Below are 16,107 nucleotides of genomic sequence, written 5' to 3' on the forward strand. Positions count from 1 at the left end.
GCCGGCTCAGGCAATGGTGCCAAGGCTACGTTACCCACAATGCCGCCCGTGGGCCCGCCCACACGGCCTGGTTTCCACGCCTGGTTTGGGGTCTCCGGCCCCGGCTCTGGCGTCCCGGGCTGCAAAGCCTGAGGCCGGCAGTCCCACTCCCGCCGAGACCCGTCGCTCCGGTCCTGCCCCGAACTGCCCACGGCCCGCAGGGCTTCCAGTGAGTGCCGGGGGCGCGAAGACGCGGGTCCGGGCCGAAGCTTCGATTTCGCGGCCCGCGCCAGCGCCGGGGTCTGTGCCGCGGACTCGGGCACTGCTCACCCTCCACCTGAGGGGTGAGACGGGAAGGCAGTGCGGCCTGGGGGTCCTAGCTCTCCCAGGACCCTGGAATTGGGGGGCCGTTGCGACCACCCACTCGGGGGTGCCTGACAGGGCCGCGTAGGGGCTTCAGGGTTCGCCAGACCTGGACACCGGGGATCAAGTTGAGGCAGAGTCTGCACCTTCCTCGGCAGAAGGGCCCTACTTTTCATCAGATTTCCAAAGGAACGCTTTCCATATAGGACCCACTGTAATCATGGAAAATAACCATTCTGGAGCTCTGACCGCAAACATCCCTTTTAGGGTGTTTTTGTTTTGAGTCTCTCTCTGTTTCCCAGGCTGGAGTGTAGTGGCGCGATCTCAGCTCACTGCAGCCTCCTGCCCCCCGGGTTCAAGCGATTCTCCTGTCTCAGCCTACCGAGTTGCTGGGATTAAGATGTGCTACCACCACGTCGGGCTAATTTTTGTATTTTTTGTAGAGCTGGGTTTCCACCATGTTTACCAGGCTGGTCTCAAACTCCTGAACTCACATGATCTGTCCGCCTCGGCCTCCCAAAGTGCTGGGATTACAGGTGGGAGCCACTGCGCCCAGCCATCCCTTTTAGTTCTATCAGCAACCTGTGTGTGTAGGTCCTATTATCATCTCTTTGCACAGTGAGGAAGCAAAGCCCAGAGCCCTTCAGTGAATTATCCGGGAATTCATAGCAAAGATGGCATTCATGTACTTCCTTTTCCTTTTTCCTTTTCCTTTTCCATCGTGGGGTGAGTTGGCCTTGGAACCAGGGCATTGGCTTCCCAGTACAAAGGGCTTATTCAGCCCCAGGGCTGCCCTTTAGATGGTTTTATCATCTCTCCACAGGGCCCTGAAAAAAACGCTCCTCCTGTGTCCGGCCAGAGGTATAGAGAGAGACGGGTTCGACTCTAAGGCCTGAAAAGGAACAAGGCCCACCGGAAGCAATGGCCGCCGTCTCTGACCTCCAGCCCCTGCCAGCCTTGGAGCAGGACCTGGAACAGAATGAGATCCTGATTGTGAAGGTGGAGGAGGACTTTTGCTTGGAAGAGGAGCCCTCCGTGGAGTCGGAGGACCCCAGCCCTGAGACTTTCCGCCAGCTCTTCCGGCTCTTCTGCTACCAGGAGGTGGCTGGGCCCCGGGAGGCCCTGAGCCGCCTCTGGGAGCTGTGCTGCCGCTGGCTGCGGCCGGAGCTGCGCACTAAGGAGCAGATCCTGGAGCTGCTGGTGCTGGAGCAGTTCCTGACTGTGCTGCCAGGGGAGATCCAGGCTCGAGTGCGTGAGCAGCAGCCGGAGAGCGGTGAGGAGGCCGTGGTCCTCGTGGAAGGGCTGCAGCGGGAGCCCAGGAAACACAGGCAGCGGGTGAGGTGGGGGGCATTTTGACCCTCAGGTGAGGAAATGGGGCCCTGCTGCTGGGGTCTGCAGCTGGAGATTCCTTGCTCATTGGGTGACTAAGTGTAGCTGCCTGGCCCCTGAACCCTTTTGAAGAAGGCAACTGCAAAAGGTTTCTCAGCCTTGCCCAATGGACGTCCACCCTTTGATTAACCTCATCCTACCCCGATAGCCCTTTATTAGCTAGTGCAGATGGTTTGTGAACACTGTCCTAGGATAGGCCAAACAGGTGTTTCTTTTTCTTTTCTTTTTCTTTTTTTTTTTTTTTTGAGACAGGGTCTCGCTCTGTTTCCCAGGCTATAGTGGCGTGATCACAGCTCATTGCAGCCTCTACCTCCAAGCTTCAAGGGATCCTCCCACCTCAGCCTATTGAGTAGTTGGGACTACAGGCATGCACCACTACACCTGGCTAATTTTGTGTATTTTTTGTAGAGACAGGATTTTGCCATGTTGCCCAGACTGGTCTTGAACTCCTAGCCTCAAGTGATCCTCCCACCTCAGCCTCCCAAAGTGCTGGGATTACAGGCATGAGCCACTACGCCAGCCCCAAACACAGGTTTTGGTGGGAGAGAGATCCAGCACCTTCCAAGGCAGAGAGTTGAAAAGACCCCCAAAGTGGGAGAACACTGGGAAGAAAGACCAGGGGCATGGGGGGCACTTTGGTTAGAGCCCCTAGAGGTTCTAGAACTATGCCATGCAAAACAGTAGCTGCCAGCCACATGTAGCTTTTTAAATTATAGCTATGCACATTTATTTTTATCTTTGTGAGACAGAGTCTCTCTCTGTCGCCCAGGCTGGAGTGATTCTCATGCCTCAGCCTCCCAAGTAGCTGGCATTACAGGCTGCCACCAAGTAGCTGATTTTTTTTTTTTTTTTTTTTTTTTTTTTTTTTTTTTTTTTTTTTTTTTTTTTTGAGACGGAGTCTCAGGCTGTTGCCCAGGCATTATCTCGGCTCACTGCAAGCTCCGCCTCCCGGGTTCCCGCCATTCTCCTGCCTCAGCCTGAGTAGCTGGGACTACACCACCGCGCCCGGCTAATTTTTTGTATTTTTAGTAGAGACGGGGTTTCACTGTGGTCTCGAACTCCTGACCTTGTGATCCGCCCGCCTCGGCCTCCCAAAGTGCTGGATTACAGGCTTGAGCCACCGCGCCCGGCCTGATTTTTGTATTTTTAGTAGAGACAGGGTTTCGTTATGTTGGCCAGGCTGGTCTCGAGCTCCTGGCCTCAAGTGATCTGCCTGTCTTGGCCTCCCAAAGTACTGGGATTACAGGCATGAGCCACTGCGCCCAGCCACTTTGTAGAATGTGAAATTAGTTCCTCAGTCACACTGGCCACCTCTCAAGGGCTCAGTCGTCACACATGGCCAGTGGCTACTGTACTGGACAGCACAGACAGGACCCTTCTGACTCCCCGAAATCTCTGTAGACAGTGTCTCTCCACCTCCTTCCAGCCCCATTTGAAGGAGCAGGGGAAGCCTCTTACTCATTCCTCCTGCTTCAGTTTCAGTCATTGAACTCCTGGAGATTAAAAAGGAGAAGTCCTGCCATCTCCTGTTTCAGTTCATTTTTCAGGGCCTCGTGTGGATGGCGCACATGGACAGTGCTGACCAGCTGCCTCTCTTCCTGTGGCAGTGCAGCGCTGGCTGCACACTGCTGGCCTTTTGCAGCCAACAGAGGAGACACATCCCCTAATGATTGACCACAGCGTGAGCTGACCGAAGTCAGAAAATCCTGCCATCATGGTGGCCAAGAAATTGGGATTTCTTCCCAGTTGGCCAGCCTCTTTCCCGGCCACTACCGCTTCAGTGTTTGGGGTTCCCAGCATGGCTTCCTTCTGTCACTGCACCAGCACCTCTGCACACATGCCTCATGGCCATGACTGAGCTGAGAGGGGCGGGCTCTGCTCCCCAAGAGGACTACCCTCCCTTAGAGGTGTGGAATGGTGGACAAGAGGAACCCAGAGATGGGTCCCTGATGCTGGGTTTGCAGTTGCCTAGGGATGTTTCTTTTTTTTTTTTTTGAGACGGAGTCTCGCTCTGTCGCCCAGGCTGGAGTGCAGTGGCCGGATCTCAGCTCACTGCAAGCTCCGCCTCCTGGGTTCACGCCATTCTCCTGCCTCAGCCTCCCAAGTAGCTGGGACTACAGGCGCCCACCACCTCGCCAGGCTAATTTTTTGTATTTTTTAGTAGAGACGGGGTTTCACCGTGTTAGCCAGCATGGTCTCGATCTCGTGACCTCGTGATCCACCCATCTCGGCCTCCCAAAGTGCTGGGATTACAGGCTTGAGCCACTGCGCCCGGCCGCCTAGGGATGTTTCTTATCCAAGTGCTATTTTAGAGCTCAATTCTAAGACTCAATTTCATTCAAATCACCTTTCCTGGAATTAGGAAATAGATAATCTCAGAGCACCTGTTGATAATTTCTTCTTTTTTTTTTTTCCCCTGAGACAAGAGTTTTGCTCTGTTACCCAGGCTGGAGTGCAGTGGCATGATCTTGGCTCACTGCAACCTCTACCTCCCCGGTTCGAGCGATTCTCCTGCCTCAGCCTCCCAAGTACCTGAGATTACAGGCGCACTGCCCCCATGCCCGGCTAATTTTTGTATTTTTAGTAGAGATGGAGTTTTACCATATTGGTCAGGCTGGTCTCGAACTCCTGGCCTCAAGCGATCCACCCGCCTCGGCCTCCCAAAGTGCTGGAATTACAGGTGTGAGCCATTGCGGCTGGCCAGATAATTTCAAAAAATCTAGCAAATGCAGTTATGTGAACTTCTGAAATGAGGCCAGGGCTGACTCAGGGCTCTTCTGGCCCAGGGTCTATCAGGAGGACCAAGGAATGGAGGGTAAGAATGTGATGGGGACATGATTGTGGTAACAGGGAGAGACCATGGAGTAGAGCAGGCTGGGAGCTGGCTGCAGGGGGCACTGCCACATGGCTGGGCAGAGGGAGGGAGGCTGCAGACAGCCTGGGGGTGGGCAGCCGGCTGGGGTGCCTGAGGTGAGGGGTGTGGGGCCCTGCGGGGATTTTCCTTCTGGCCTTCTGGGAGCTGGTGGGCAAGATCTCTGTCTGTGTGCAGGGCTCAGAGCTGCTGTCTGATGACGAGGTGCCCCTCAGAATGGGGGGACAGTCCTTAAAACGCCAGGCAGAGGCTCAGCCAGAGGATCTGTCCCTGGAGGAAGAGGCTCGATGCTCCAGCCAGCAGCCCCCAGCCCAGCTGAGCCACAGGCCACAGAGGGGCCCGCTGTTGTGGCCAGAGAGGGGTGAGTAGCACCCCTTTGGAGGAAGGAGAAGTGGTGCAGGGGAGGGGGTGAAGGCGAATGGAGTGTGGTGTGTGGCCAGGGCAGAGGCCTGCCTGGATGTGGGGTGCATAGACTCTCCAACAAGGAGTGGATCTTGGGTGGGCGGCCACTGGGCTGTGGGGGCCTTGGTGTGCAGGGGCGGCAGGGGTGGTGCTGGGTGAGCTGTGTGACTGGTGATGACTCCGCTCGTTCCCAGGCCCTCCGGCCCCCCGACATCAGGAGATAGCATCGGCCTCACCCTTCCTTTCGGCCTGGTCCCAGGTGAGTGATGCACCACAAAGCTCCTTCTTGTCTCTGTGGATTTGCCTGTTCTGGAAAGGGTTTGCTTGTTTTTAATCGTGCTTCGGGATCAGTCTGGTGCTACATCTGGGAACCACTGGCTCAGAGGCATCCTGAAGACCCCTGTCTGCCGCATCGGGGTCCCAGGGCTGGCTGGCCGTGGAGCCAGGGTATACTCCTGGTCTGCAGCACCCTAGGGTCTGACCCGATCTCCTGTGTGTCACTCTTCCTTGTTAAGGGGACGCCTCTCCTGGGGGCCGAGGTTTTGGATGTCAGAGGAGCTCTTCCCTGGAGTTTCCTCCCTTTGCTCCAATGCTGGAGTCACTTCCCCTGGCCTCCTGGGAAGTCTTTTCTTCTCTCCAGAGGCCATTTAAGTACTCGGCTGTGCCCGGGAGATTCTGTGGTCCAACAGTGAGACAGTAGTGACTTGTACCCCGCTGGGCACAGGAATCTCTTGGGACTCCTCGGGGAGACACAGGTTCCTCGACACCCCTGGACTGGAATGGGAGTCTCCTCTGTTTGCTTGCTCGTTTCTGTTTTTGTTTTTTCTTTTTTTGAGCCAAAGTCTGACTCTTTGTTCACACTGGAGTGCAGTAGTATGATCATGGCTCACTGCAGGGCTCAAGGGATCCTCCTGCCTCAGCCTCCTTAGTTAGCTGGTACTACAGGCATGCACCACCAAACCCGGCTAGTTGGGTTTTTTATTTTTTATAGGGACACAGTCTCGCTATGTTGCCCATGCTGGTCTTGAACTCCCGGTCTCAAGTGATCCTCTTGCCTCAGCCTCCCAAAGCAGTGGGATTACAGGCATAAGCCACTGTGCCTGGCCTGTTTGATTTTTATTTGTATTTGTTTATAATTTATATATATACGTGTGTGTATATATATTTTGTTTTGTTTTGTTTTTGTTTTTTTGAGATGGAGTTTTGCTCTTGTCGCCCAGGCTGGAATGCAATGGTGCGATCTCGGCTTACTGCAACCTCTGGCTCCCAAGTTCAAGTGATTCTCCTGCCTCAGCCTCCCGAGTAGCTGAGATTAGAGGCACCTACCACCATGTCTGGCTAATTTTTTTTGTATTTTTTACTAGAGATGGGGTTTTACCTTGTCGGCCAGGCTGGTCTCGATCTCCTGACCTCAGATGATCCACCTGCTTTGGCCTCCCAACGTGCTGGGATTATAGGCCTGAGCCACCGCACCCGGCCTTATATATATTTTTTGAGACAGCATCTCGCTGTGTCGCCCAGGCTGGAGTGCAGTGACGCGATGTCGGCTCACTACAAGCTCTGCCTCCTGGATTCAAGCTATTCTCCTGTCTCAGCCTTCTGAGTAGCTAGGATTATAGGCATACGCCACCACGCCTGGCTAATTTTTTTTTTTTTTTTTGAGATGGAGTCTCGCTCTGTTGCCCAGGCTGGAGTGCAGTGGCATGATCTCGGCTCACTGCAACCTCTGCCTCCCGGGTTCAAGCTATTCTCCTGTCTCAGCCTTCTGAGTAGCTGGGATTATAGGCATGCACCACCACGCCTGGCTATTTTTTTTTTTTTTTTTGAAATGGAGTCTCGCTCTATCGCCCAGGCTGGAGTGCAGTGGCGTGATCTTGGCTCACTGCAAGCTCCGCCTCCCGGGTTGACGTTATTCTCCTGCCTCAGCCTCCCAAGTAGCTGGGACAACAGGCGCCCCCGCCACCACACCCAACTAATTTTTTGTATTTTTTAGTAGAGACAGGGTTTCACTGTGTTAGCCAGGATGGTCTCGATCTCCTGACCTCATGATCCGCCCGCCTCGGCCTCCCAGAGTGCTGAGATTGCATGTGTGAACCACTGTGCCCGGCCTAATTTTGTATTTTTAGTAGAGATGGGGTTTCTCTATGTTGGTCAGGCTGGTCTCCAACTCCTGACCTCAGGTGATCCTCCCGCCGTGGCCTCCTAAAGTGCTGGGATTACAGGCGTGAGCCACCGCGCCTGGCCTAAGAACATGTTCTTTAGACCTCCCTGCAAAGATCCCTAGACTCATTACCAGAGTCTCTCCCTGTTTTTCCCTCAGCTTCTGGCAACCACAAAGCTCCTTCTTGTCTCTGTGGATTTGCCTGTTCTGGAAAGGGTTTGCTTGTTTTTAATCATGCTTCGGGATCAGTCTGATGCTACATCTGGGAACCACTGGCCCAGAGGCATCCTGAAGACCCCTGTCTGCCGCATCGGGGTCCCAGGGCTGGCTGGCCGTGGAGCCAGGGGATGCTCTCGTCTCCCTGTGGAGCTTGGGCCCCAGTGACTGAGTGCGCAGTGGGTCCACCGCTCCTTGTGGCAAGTCTGTCCCTTCTGCAGTGGTGTTCCAGCTCTGCAGCAGTGGCGCGTGGGAGCAGTGGGCAGAGGCACCAGGACTCGCCACTGCAACAAGAGTGGAGAAGACCAGCTGCACCACCAGGCTTGGCCCCAGCCTCGAGGGGCAGTACGGGTGCAGTTCCCTGGGCCAGTGGCCTCAGTTGGGGAGGAGGCAGCTTGCTTGGGGCCAGGACTGAGTGGGGTGCATTCTGGCAGGCACCCGTGAACTTGGAGGACGTGGCTGTATACCTTTCTGGGGAGGAGCCAGGATGCCTGGACCCAGCTCAGCGGGACGTGCCGCTGGAGAATGAAGGTAACTTGCAAGGGACTGTGTCCTCTAGGGGGCTTGCCAAAAATAGGAACTCTCAGGCACCAGTTCCTGGGCTTGGTTCTGTTGGTCCAATTGGCCTGGGGCGATCCCGTGTGACCAGGGCTGCCTGTGTCCCTGCAGAGTCCCAGCTGCAGGGCCTGCACAGGCACTTGGCCATGACCCAGGCAGATGGCCAGCACTGCCTTGCCTTCCTTTTCTTCTGCTCCTGCCACCTACACGGTGGTCCTACTTCACTTCAGCTTCCCTGTGCCCTCCTCTCCAGGGCAGAGCTGCCTCTCCCCATCGCACTCGGCACCACCCTGCCCCAGACCTAGCACCGGCTCCTCAGCTCTTTCTCTGCTCGTTTGTCTCTTCCTGCCTTTCCTGATGCTGCTGAAGCCTTTTCTGGTTATTTTGTTTTGAGGTGGAGTTTTGCTCTGTTGCCCAGGCTGGAGTGCAGTAGCACAACCTTGGCTCACTGCAACCTCTACCGTCTGGGTTTAAGTGATTCTCCCACCTCAGCCTCCCAAGTAGCTAGGATTACAGGTACCTGCCATCATGCCTGGCAACTTTTTGTGTTATTAGTAGAGATGGGGTTTCACCATGTTGGCCAGGCTGACTTCAGGTGATCTGCTCACCTCGCCCTCCCAAAGTGCTGGGATGACAGGCGTGAGCCACTGTGCCCAGCCATGCTGAAGCCTTTTGTAATGACAGTGAGATGTCGCTTTGTATTAGGGTTCTTCTCCAGAGAAACAGAACCAATAGAAGATACGCACACACACAGATTTATTTTAAGGAATGGGTACTCAAACCGCTCCCTTGGTTGCTTACAGAAGTTGACAAGTTTGAAATTTGCAGGCGAGGCCAGCAGGCTGGAAGCTTAGGATTTCTGTGCCACGGTCTTGAGGCAGACTTCCTTCTTTGGGAAACCTCCAGAATTTTCTTCCTTTTTAAGGCTGAAGAATATTCCGTTGTGAATAATGCTGCAGTGAATGTGGGTATACAGGTGTATCTCTGATCGGCTCTGTTTTCAGTTCCTGGGGTGGATGTATCCAGCAGTGGGATGGCTGGAGCATATATGGTCATTCTGTGTTGAATTTTTTGAGGAACTGCCATGCTGTTTTCCACAGCATCTCTACCATCTCACGTACCCACCAAGAGTGCCCAGGGGTTCCGGTTTTTCCACGTGCACACCAACGGTTGTTATTTCAGGGGCTTTTTTCTTTTCTTTCTTTCTTTTTTTTTTTTTTTGAGATGGAGTCTCGCTCTGTCGCCCAGGCTGGAGTGCAGGTGCGATCTCGGCTCACTGCAAGCTCCGCCTCCTGGGTTCACGCCATTCTCCTGCCTCAGCCTCTCGAGTAGCCGGGACTACAGGCGCCCGCCACCACGCCCAGCTAATTTTTTTATTTTATTTTATTTTTTTTTGTAGAGACGGGGTTTCACCGTGTTAGCTGGGATGGTCTCGATCTCCTGACCTTGTGATCCGCCCATCTCAGCCTCCCAAAGTGCTGGGATTACAGGTGTGAGCCACCATGCCCGGCGAGTCTCTTTTAAAAATATTTTTACAGCCAGGCACGGTTACTCACCCCTGTAATCCCAGCACTTTGGGAGGCCAAGGCAGGTGGATCACCTGAGGTCAGGAGGTCGAGACCAGCCTGGCCAACATGGCGAAACCCCATCTCTACTAAAAATACAAAAATTAGCTGGGCGTGGTGGCTCACGCCTGTAATCCTAGCTACTTGGGAGCCTGAGGTGGGAGAATCGCTTGAACCTGGGAGGCAGAGGTTACAGTGAGCCGAGATCGCACCACTGCACTCCAGCCTGGAAGACAGAGCGAGACTCCATCTCAAAAAAAAAAACAGAAATAAATAAACAAAAATATTTTTACAAGAAGGCCGGGCACTGTGGCTCCCACGTATAATCTCAGCACTTTGGGAGGCTGAGGTGGGAGGATCCCTTGAGGTCAGGAGTTAGAGACCAACCTGGCTATCTAGTGAGGCCCTGTGTATTAGGTCATTCTCGCATTGCTGTAAAGAAATACCAGAGACCTGGTAATTTATAAAGAAAAAAGGTTTAATTGGCTGTACAAGAAGCATGATGGTTTCTGCTCAGCCTTTGGGGAGGCCTCAGGAAGCTTCCAGTCATGGTGGAAGGCAGAGGGGGAGCAGGCATGTCTCACATGGCTGGAGCAGGAGCAGGGGAGGGAGGGGAGGTGCCAGATCTCATGAGAACTCACTCACTATTGCCAGGACAGTACTAAGAGGATGGTGCCAAACCATTCATGAGAAATCTGCCTCCATGATCCACTCACCTCCCACCAGGTCCCACCTCCACACTGGGGATTACAGTCTGACATGAGATTTGGGTGAGGACATAGATTGAAACCATATCATCCTATCTCTAAAATAAATAAATAAAATATTATTATAACAGGCCAATGAGGTGATTCCAATCCTCCTCTCAGTTTTCTTTCTTTTCTTTTCTTTTTTTTTTTTTTTTTTTTTTGAGACAGAGTCTCACTCTGTCATCCAGGCTGGAGTGCAGTGGCATGATCTTGGCTCTTTGCAACTTCTGCCTCCTGAGTTCAAGCGATTCTCCTGCCTCAGCCTCCCAAGTAGGTGGGATTACAGGCACAGGCACCCACCACCACGCCCAGCTAATTTTCATATTTTTAGTAGAGATGGGGTTTCACCATGTTGGCCAGGCTGGTCTCGAACTCCTGACCTCAAGTGATCCGCCTGCCTCGGCCTCCCAAAGTGCTAGGATTACAGGCATGAGCCACCATGCCCGGCCTCCTCTCAGTTTTATAGATGTGGAATTTGAGGCTCAGTAAGTGCCAAACCCATCTTTGGCTGTCTGGAAGTTAGGCCTGGAGATGGGAGGGGAGGGCAAGAAGGGTTCGCCCAGGAGGTCTGGGGCTGGAAGCTTCTTAAAGTGGACGTTTTCAAGGGCAGTGGGTGGCACTGTCCCTCCCCTGTGAGGTCAGCGTGTGCCTACCATGTGAAGAGCCTTTCGGGACTGCTATGAAGACGGCTGCTCCCCCAGCCCGCCAGGCACCCCAGTGCACTTTGCACTACCAGGTCCCCAGCTGCAGTCACCCTCATGCTGCAGAGGAGAAGGAGAGAAGTCAAGGGCCTTTTCCTGGAAGGGGCAAAGCCTGGATCATTCCAGGCCCCTCCCCCTGTTCTCCTGTCCTGACGGTGGTGGCTCTAGAACCTGGATGTGCAGAGGGGCCTCAGGGGCTGCACCAAGTACAAGGGAGGTCCAGTGGCTGGGACCCATGACTGCTCTGCTCAGCCAGAACAGCCCAGAGCAGGCTTCTCCACTCGCTGCTGCTGGCATTCAGGCCAGATGGCTCTCCACGTGGAGCTGTCTGTGCTGGGCAGGAGGTTTTCCAGCAGCCCTGGCCCCTGCCCACTAGAGGCCATTTACAACCCCCTCCCCAGACACAACAAAAACGTCTCCAGACCTTGCCACTGGGTGGGAACCCCTGGCTTAGAGGGTACAGCAGAGTCCAGAGTTTGATGGCCCTTGCTCTGTAACTTACCAGCCCGGTGATTCTGGGTAAGTTCCTTAACACTTTTGTGCCCTGGTTTCCCCAGGTAACAGCACTGACCCACTGGGTTATTGTAATGGTCAAATGAGTTCCTGTTTGTTTGTTTGTTTTATTGATTGTTTAGTTTTTGAAACAGGGTCTCACTCTGTCACCCGGGCTGGAATGCAGTGGCGCGATCACGGCTCACTGCAGCCTCGACCTCCTGGACTCAAGTGATCCTCTTACATCAGCCTGCTGAGTAGCTAGGACTACAGGCACACGCCACCATGCCCAGCTAGTTTTGTTTATTTTCTGTAAAGACGAGATCTCACTGTGTTGCCCAAGCTGGTCTTGAACTCCTGGGCTCAAGCAATCTTGCTACCTCAGCTTCCCAAAGTGCTGGGATTACAGGCGTGAGCCATGATGCCCAGCCCCTGCTAAATGTTTTGTAGGGGAACTTTAGGAGCCCTGTGAGGCCTTCATCTTCCTATTAGAAGCATTTCCCTTGCCCTCTTGCCATTAATTCTTAGAGATTGTGTTTTCTCTGTCTCAGGACTTGGGATCCAGTTAGAGGATGGCGGTGATGGCAGGGAGGATGCCCCAGTGAGAATGGAGTGGTACCGAGTGCTGTCAGCGCGATGCCAGGGGCCTGGCCACCCGCTCCCAGGTCAGAGGGCAGCCCCAGTCAGGGGCTTGGTCAGGCCTGAGCTGCCAAGAGGCGGCTCCCAACCAGGAAGAGGGGCTTCCCATGGGACTGACAAGCCGTACACCTGTCCCGAATGTGGCAAAGGCTTCAGCAAGACGTCTCACTTGACCAAGCACCAGCGCACACACACGGGCGAGCGGCCTTACAAGTGCCTGGTCTGTGGGAAGGGCTTTAGCGACCGCTCCAACTTCAGCACGCACCAGAGGGTGCACACGGGCGAGAAGCCCTACCCATGCCCCGAGTGTGGGAAGCGCTTCAGCCAGAGCTCCAGCCTGGTCATCCACCGCAGGACGCACAGCGGGGAGCGGCCCTATGCCTGCACCCAGTGCGGGAAGCGCTTCAACAACAGCTCCCACTTCAGCGCGCACCGCCGGACGCACACAGGTGAGAAGCCCTACACCTGCCCGGCCTGTGGCAGGGGCTTCCGCCGGGGCACCGACCTGCACAAGCACCAGCGGACCCACACGGGGGCAGGTTCCTTGCTGACGCTCCAGCCGGTGGCTCCTGGAGGCCCCGGGGCCAAGGCCTGATCACCATGCCTGAAACTCCCTTTGCCGGACTCTTGTCCCTGGGCACAGAATTCAGGAAGCTGCCAGAGAGCCTGGTCCAAAAGCATTGCCAGCTGCCTGTTTCCTCCCAAGGCCCAGTATGAGGCCAGCAAGGGACATTTGGGATGCCCGGGCCGCGGAGGAAGCTGGGCACTGGTTGCAGAGCAAGGGCAAGGACAGGCTCTGTGAGTGTCCAGTGGCAGCCAGAACAGGTGACACAGAGCAGGGGCTTCAGCCCCAGAGACGCGCTCAGGAGGCCAGAAGCCCACACCCAAGGTGTTCCTGAAGTGTCCGGGAGGGTCCATCAGCTGCCTCCAGCATCCAGTGGCTTCTGGTGTACAGCCTCATCACCACGTCCCTACCCCTCCCCTGTGTGTCTGTGACCCTGTGTGCCATCTCTGTGTGTCCCTCCTCACCCACCGGCCGCCCCCCCCTTTTTTTTTTTTGAGACAGGGCCTTGCTCTGTCCCCCAGGCAGGAGTACAGTGCCATGATCATAGCTCACTGCAGCCTCGAACCCCTGGTCTCAAGCGATCTTCCTGCCTCAGCCTCCTGGGTATCTGGGGTTGCAGGTGTGCGCTGCCATACCCAGTCTCTTTTTGGTAGGGCCACCACTCACTGGGTTTAAGGTCCCCCAATCCACTGTGACCTCATTTTAACTAATTAAATCGTCAAAACCCGTGTTTCCAAACAAGGTCACCTGTCTGGGTGGACATGAATTTGAGGGGCCCCTCCCTAGTCTGCTGCAGGGAGCCGTGCTGCACCCCAGCCTTCACAGGACATGGTCTCCAGCTTCTTCATCCTGCCAGAGTTTCCAAATGGAGCCTGGGGCTTTCTAGCATTCCAGTCCCCTTTGCAGATCCATGGCTGCTCTGCAGGGTGGAAGACACCTGGGGTGGGAAGGCACCCCTGAATTCCATCTTCCTGACCTGTCGCCAGGGATGTAACGGGCCTGACACCTCCCCAGGGCAGGGGCCCAGGGCTACCTTTGCTGCTCGCCCCTTAGTGTCTGGGATGTGGCCTTCCGTGGTTGTCCCACTTTGTCTTTCTAAGGTAAGAAGCCTTCACCTTCCAGCTTTTGTCTTTCCCTGTGCTGTGTGGGAACTGCTGGTCTGTACACATCCACGGTGGGTGAGTGGCCGAGACGAGCAGTGTGATAGAGTCATTAATGGGTGGGTTTAGTCATCTCAGAAGTCGTAGGGCAGCTGTGGAAACCACAGCAAAACTCCCCATCTCATGGGTGTCATCCTCGCACTCACGTGATGGGGGAGTTTTGCAGGAGCTATGAGTCCCAGGTGCCTGCGTGTGCTGTAATGTTATCTCATGCAGTCCAGTGGGGGGACCCCCATGATTCTCTCTTTTGTTTTGTTTTGTTTTGAGATGGAGTCTAGCTTCATTACCCAGGCTGGAGTGCAATAGCACGATCTCGGCTTACCACAACCTCCACCTCCCAGGTTCAAGTGATTCTCCTGCCTCAGCCTCCTGAGTAGCTGGGATTACGGGCGTGCACCACTACGCCCTGCTAATTTTTGTATTTTAGTAGGGACGGGGGTTTCTTCTTGTTGGTCAGGCTAGTCTTGACCTCATCTGACCTCATGATCCACCCACCTCGGCTTCCCAAAGTGCTGGGATTACAGGCGTGAGCCACTGTGCCCGGCCATGATTCTCCTTCAGTGGGTGGAGGAACCGGATCACTGGGAGCATGAAAACCTTGCCCAGGTGGCAGAGCCAGCTTTGGACCCAAGTCTGACTTCCTGCCTCACTCCCCTTGCCTTGACAGACACAGTAATTCACAGAGCTGAACTTGGAACCGAATTTATTTTCCATCACTGTAAAACATTCTCGATGAGGTTACTGGCATTAAAAAGGTGGGGGAAATGGAAGAAAATGCGGTTGAAGAAAAAAAAAGCCTTTGCTCTTGACAGCTAGGCAGCCAAGCGGAGGCGAGGGCAGAGGATGGGGCGGAGGCCTGTTGTGGGTGCACATGTCCCGGAGCAGAGGGGCAGAGGAGGGTCTCTGTAGGTGGGAGAGGGCCTGAGGGCTGGGAGGCAGCCTGGCCTTGTGCCCTGCAGGAGGAACCTCCTGGGACTTTATGGAAGTCTGTCTTGCCTTTGACTTGTAACGAAAACACCCCTCATCATTGGGAGTGGGGTTGGGTGGGGATCCCCAGTGGCCCGATCACATGGGGTCTGGAGAGTAGATGTCTGTGGCCCTGATCTTGGCGGCCAGTGACCACAGCCAGGCAGGGCCTGTCTTTTGCCTGGCACAAGGCTTGATGCAAAGAGACCCCTGCCCATCCTTGGCGACATGGCAGCGAGGGGTGAACCCCAGGAGAAGCTGGGACACTGGCCCAAAGGCCTGGCACCCTGCTGTGCTGCCTGAGCCCATGGTGCTGTGGGGCCTGAGGTGATGATGATTTCTCTGTTCTTCCCATGGGGCAGGCAGCGGGACACATCCTGGAGACAAGGTTGGGGAGACACACAGGTGGCCAGGTCAGGACTGATCATAGCAGTTACAAAAGCATCCTGTGAAGACGGGGCTGCAGGACAGTGCTGACAAAGGAACAGGACCCAGGAAGACCAGGCATGTCCTGTGGAGGGACCAGGTCTTGGCACGGGGCAAGCAGCTGTCCCCAGCTCTTGCTGGTGATCAGCAAGTGAGGCTGCTGCTCCATTCTCCATGGGACAGCATTTCCAGGGGTTTCCAGTATTCTCTAGATTCATAAAGGGCAAAGGCCTTGAGAATCTATCTATGCCTTTTTATCTTAGGTAAAGAAGAGAAAGAGAAAGCAAATTCTCGTTACTCCTCTTTCAAAAAGTTCATTAAGAGCCAGGCTAGCAGCTCATACCTGTAATCCTAGCACTGTGGGAGGCCTAGGCAGGAGGGTTGAGCCCAGGAGTTTGAGACCAACCTGGGCAACATCGTGAGACCGCATCTCTACAAACAAAAAAATTAGCCAGGCGTGGTGGCATGCACCTGTAGTCCCAGCTACTGTGTCTCGAAAAGAGACCAAAAAAAAATACGTGTATTAGGTCTATGTGGGTAGGCATGCATGTGTGTTGTGTGTTAATTTAGGTGCCCAAAATAGCAAGTAGGCAGGAAGCCAGAAAATAAGGCTTAGGTCTTTTTCAACCCTGAAATCCTCTAAATATGTTTTGCTTGGTTTTTAAAAAGACCTTATTGATGGAAATACTAGATGCCTGCTTAAAAAAATGCAGACCTGGAGACAGACAAAGAGTCCCAGAGTCCCGCAGAGAGCAGCACCCCGTCCTCCTGCTGTCCCTGCCCCTCTCCCTCAGAGGACCAGGCCCCTTTCTCCCAAAGCCGTTGTCACACGTTACATACAGATTTGCATCTGCATCCTTGCTCTAAGTTCACGCATCTGTGACCGAGCTCTAACAGGGTGGGC

At 54.6% G+C, this 16,107-nt stretch overlaps 3 protein-coding genes across 8 annotated transcripts in view; 2 read left to right on the top strand and 1 right to left on the bottom strand.

Moving 5' to 3' along the window:
* On the top strand, positions 1-15,642 carry ZNF500 (zinc finger protein 500). Its single transcript, XM_050774364.1, has 6 exons — positions 1-208; positions 1,166-1,677; positions 4,781-4,964; positions 5,200-5,264; positions 7,817-7,913; positions 11,999-15,642. Exons 2-6 carry the CDS (start codon positions 1,264-1,266, stop codon positions 12,679-12,681), a joined length of 1,443 nt encoding a protein of 480 aa, XP_050630321.1. The 5' UTR covers positions 1-208; positions 1,166-1,263; the 3' UTR covers positions 12,682-15,642.
* UBALD1 (UBA like domain containing 1) overlaps positions 1-16,107 on the top strand; it is a 178,082-nt gene that overhangs the window by 16,123 nt on the left and 145,852 nt on the right. The window contains exon 1 of one of the 5 annotated variants that reach the window (XM_050774596.1): positions 377-386. The exons of 2 other annotated variants lie outside the window; for them this stretch is intronic. The gene's annotated coding sequence lies outside the window, so the exon portion shown is untranslated. Of the gene's footprint in view, positions 1-376; positions 387-2,351; positions 2,362-4,817; positions 4,828-16,107 lie in introns of those variants that run through there. 2 more of the 5 variants (XM_050774591.1, XM_050774592.1) reach the window with 2 other exon arrangements.
* The window catches only part of DNAAF8 (dynein axonemal assembly factor 8), a 15,705-nt gene continuing 14,095 nt past the window's right edge, over positions 14,498-16,107 (bottom strand). For both annotated transcript variants that reach the window (XM_050774348.1, XM_050774349.1), the window contains one exon: positions 14,498-15,154. The gene's annotated coding sequence lies outside the window, so the exon portion shown is untranslated. The remainder of the gene's footprint in view (positions 15,155-16,107) is intronic.

Source organism: Macaca thibetana, chromosome 20, assembly GCF_024542745.1.
Source record: "Macaca thibetana thibetana isolate TM-01 chromosome 20, ASM2454274v1, whole genome shotgun sequence".
In the NCBI taxonomy this organism is placed as follows: Eukaryota; Metazoa; Chordata; class Mammalia; order Primates; family Cercopithecidae; genus Macaca; species Macaca thibetana.

What these genes read in the sequence shown, in the direction of transcription:
- ZNF500 (XM_050774364.1), top strand. Translation starts at nt 1,264, where the DNA reads ATGGCCGCCGTCTCTGACCTCCAGCCCCTGCCAGCCTTGGAGCAGGAC. An exon ending in TCCTTTCGGCCTGGTCCCAG is followed by an intron (nt 5,265 to 7,816) that starts GTGAGTGATGCA and finishes GCATTCTGGCAG; the next exon opens with GCACCCGTGAACTTGGAGGA. An exon ending in CGTGCCGCTGGAGAATGAAG is followed by an intron (nt 7,914 to 11,998) that starts GTAACTTGCAAG and finishes TCTCTGTCTCAG; the next exon opens with GACTTGGGATCCAGTTAGAG.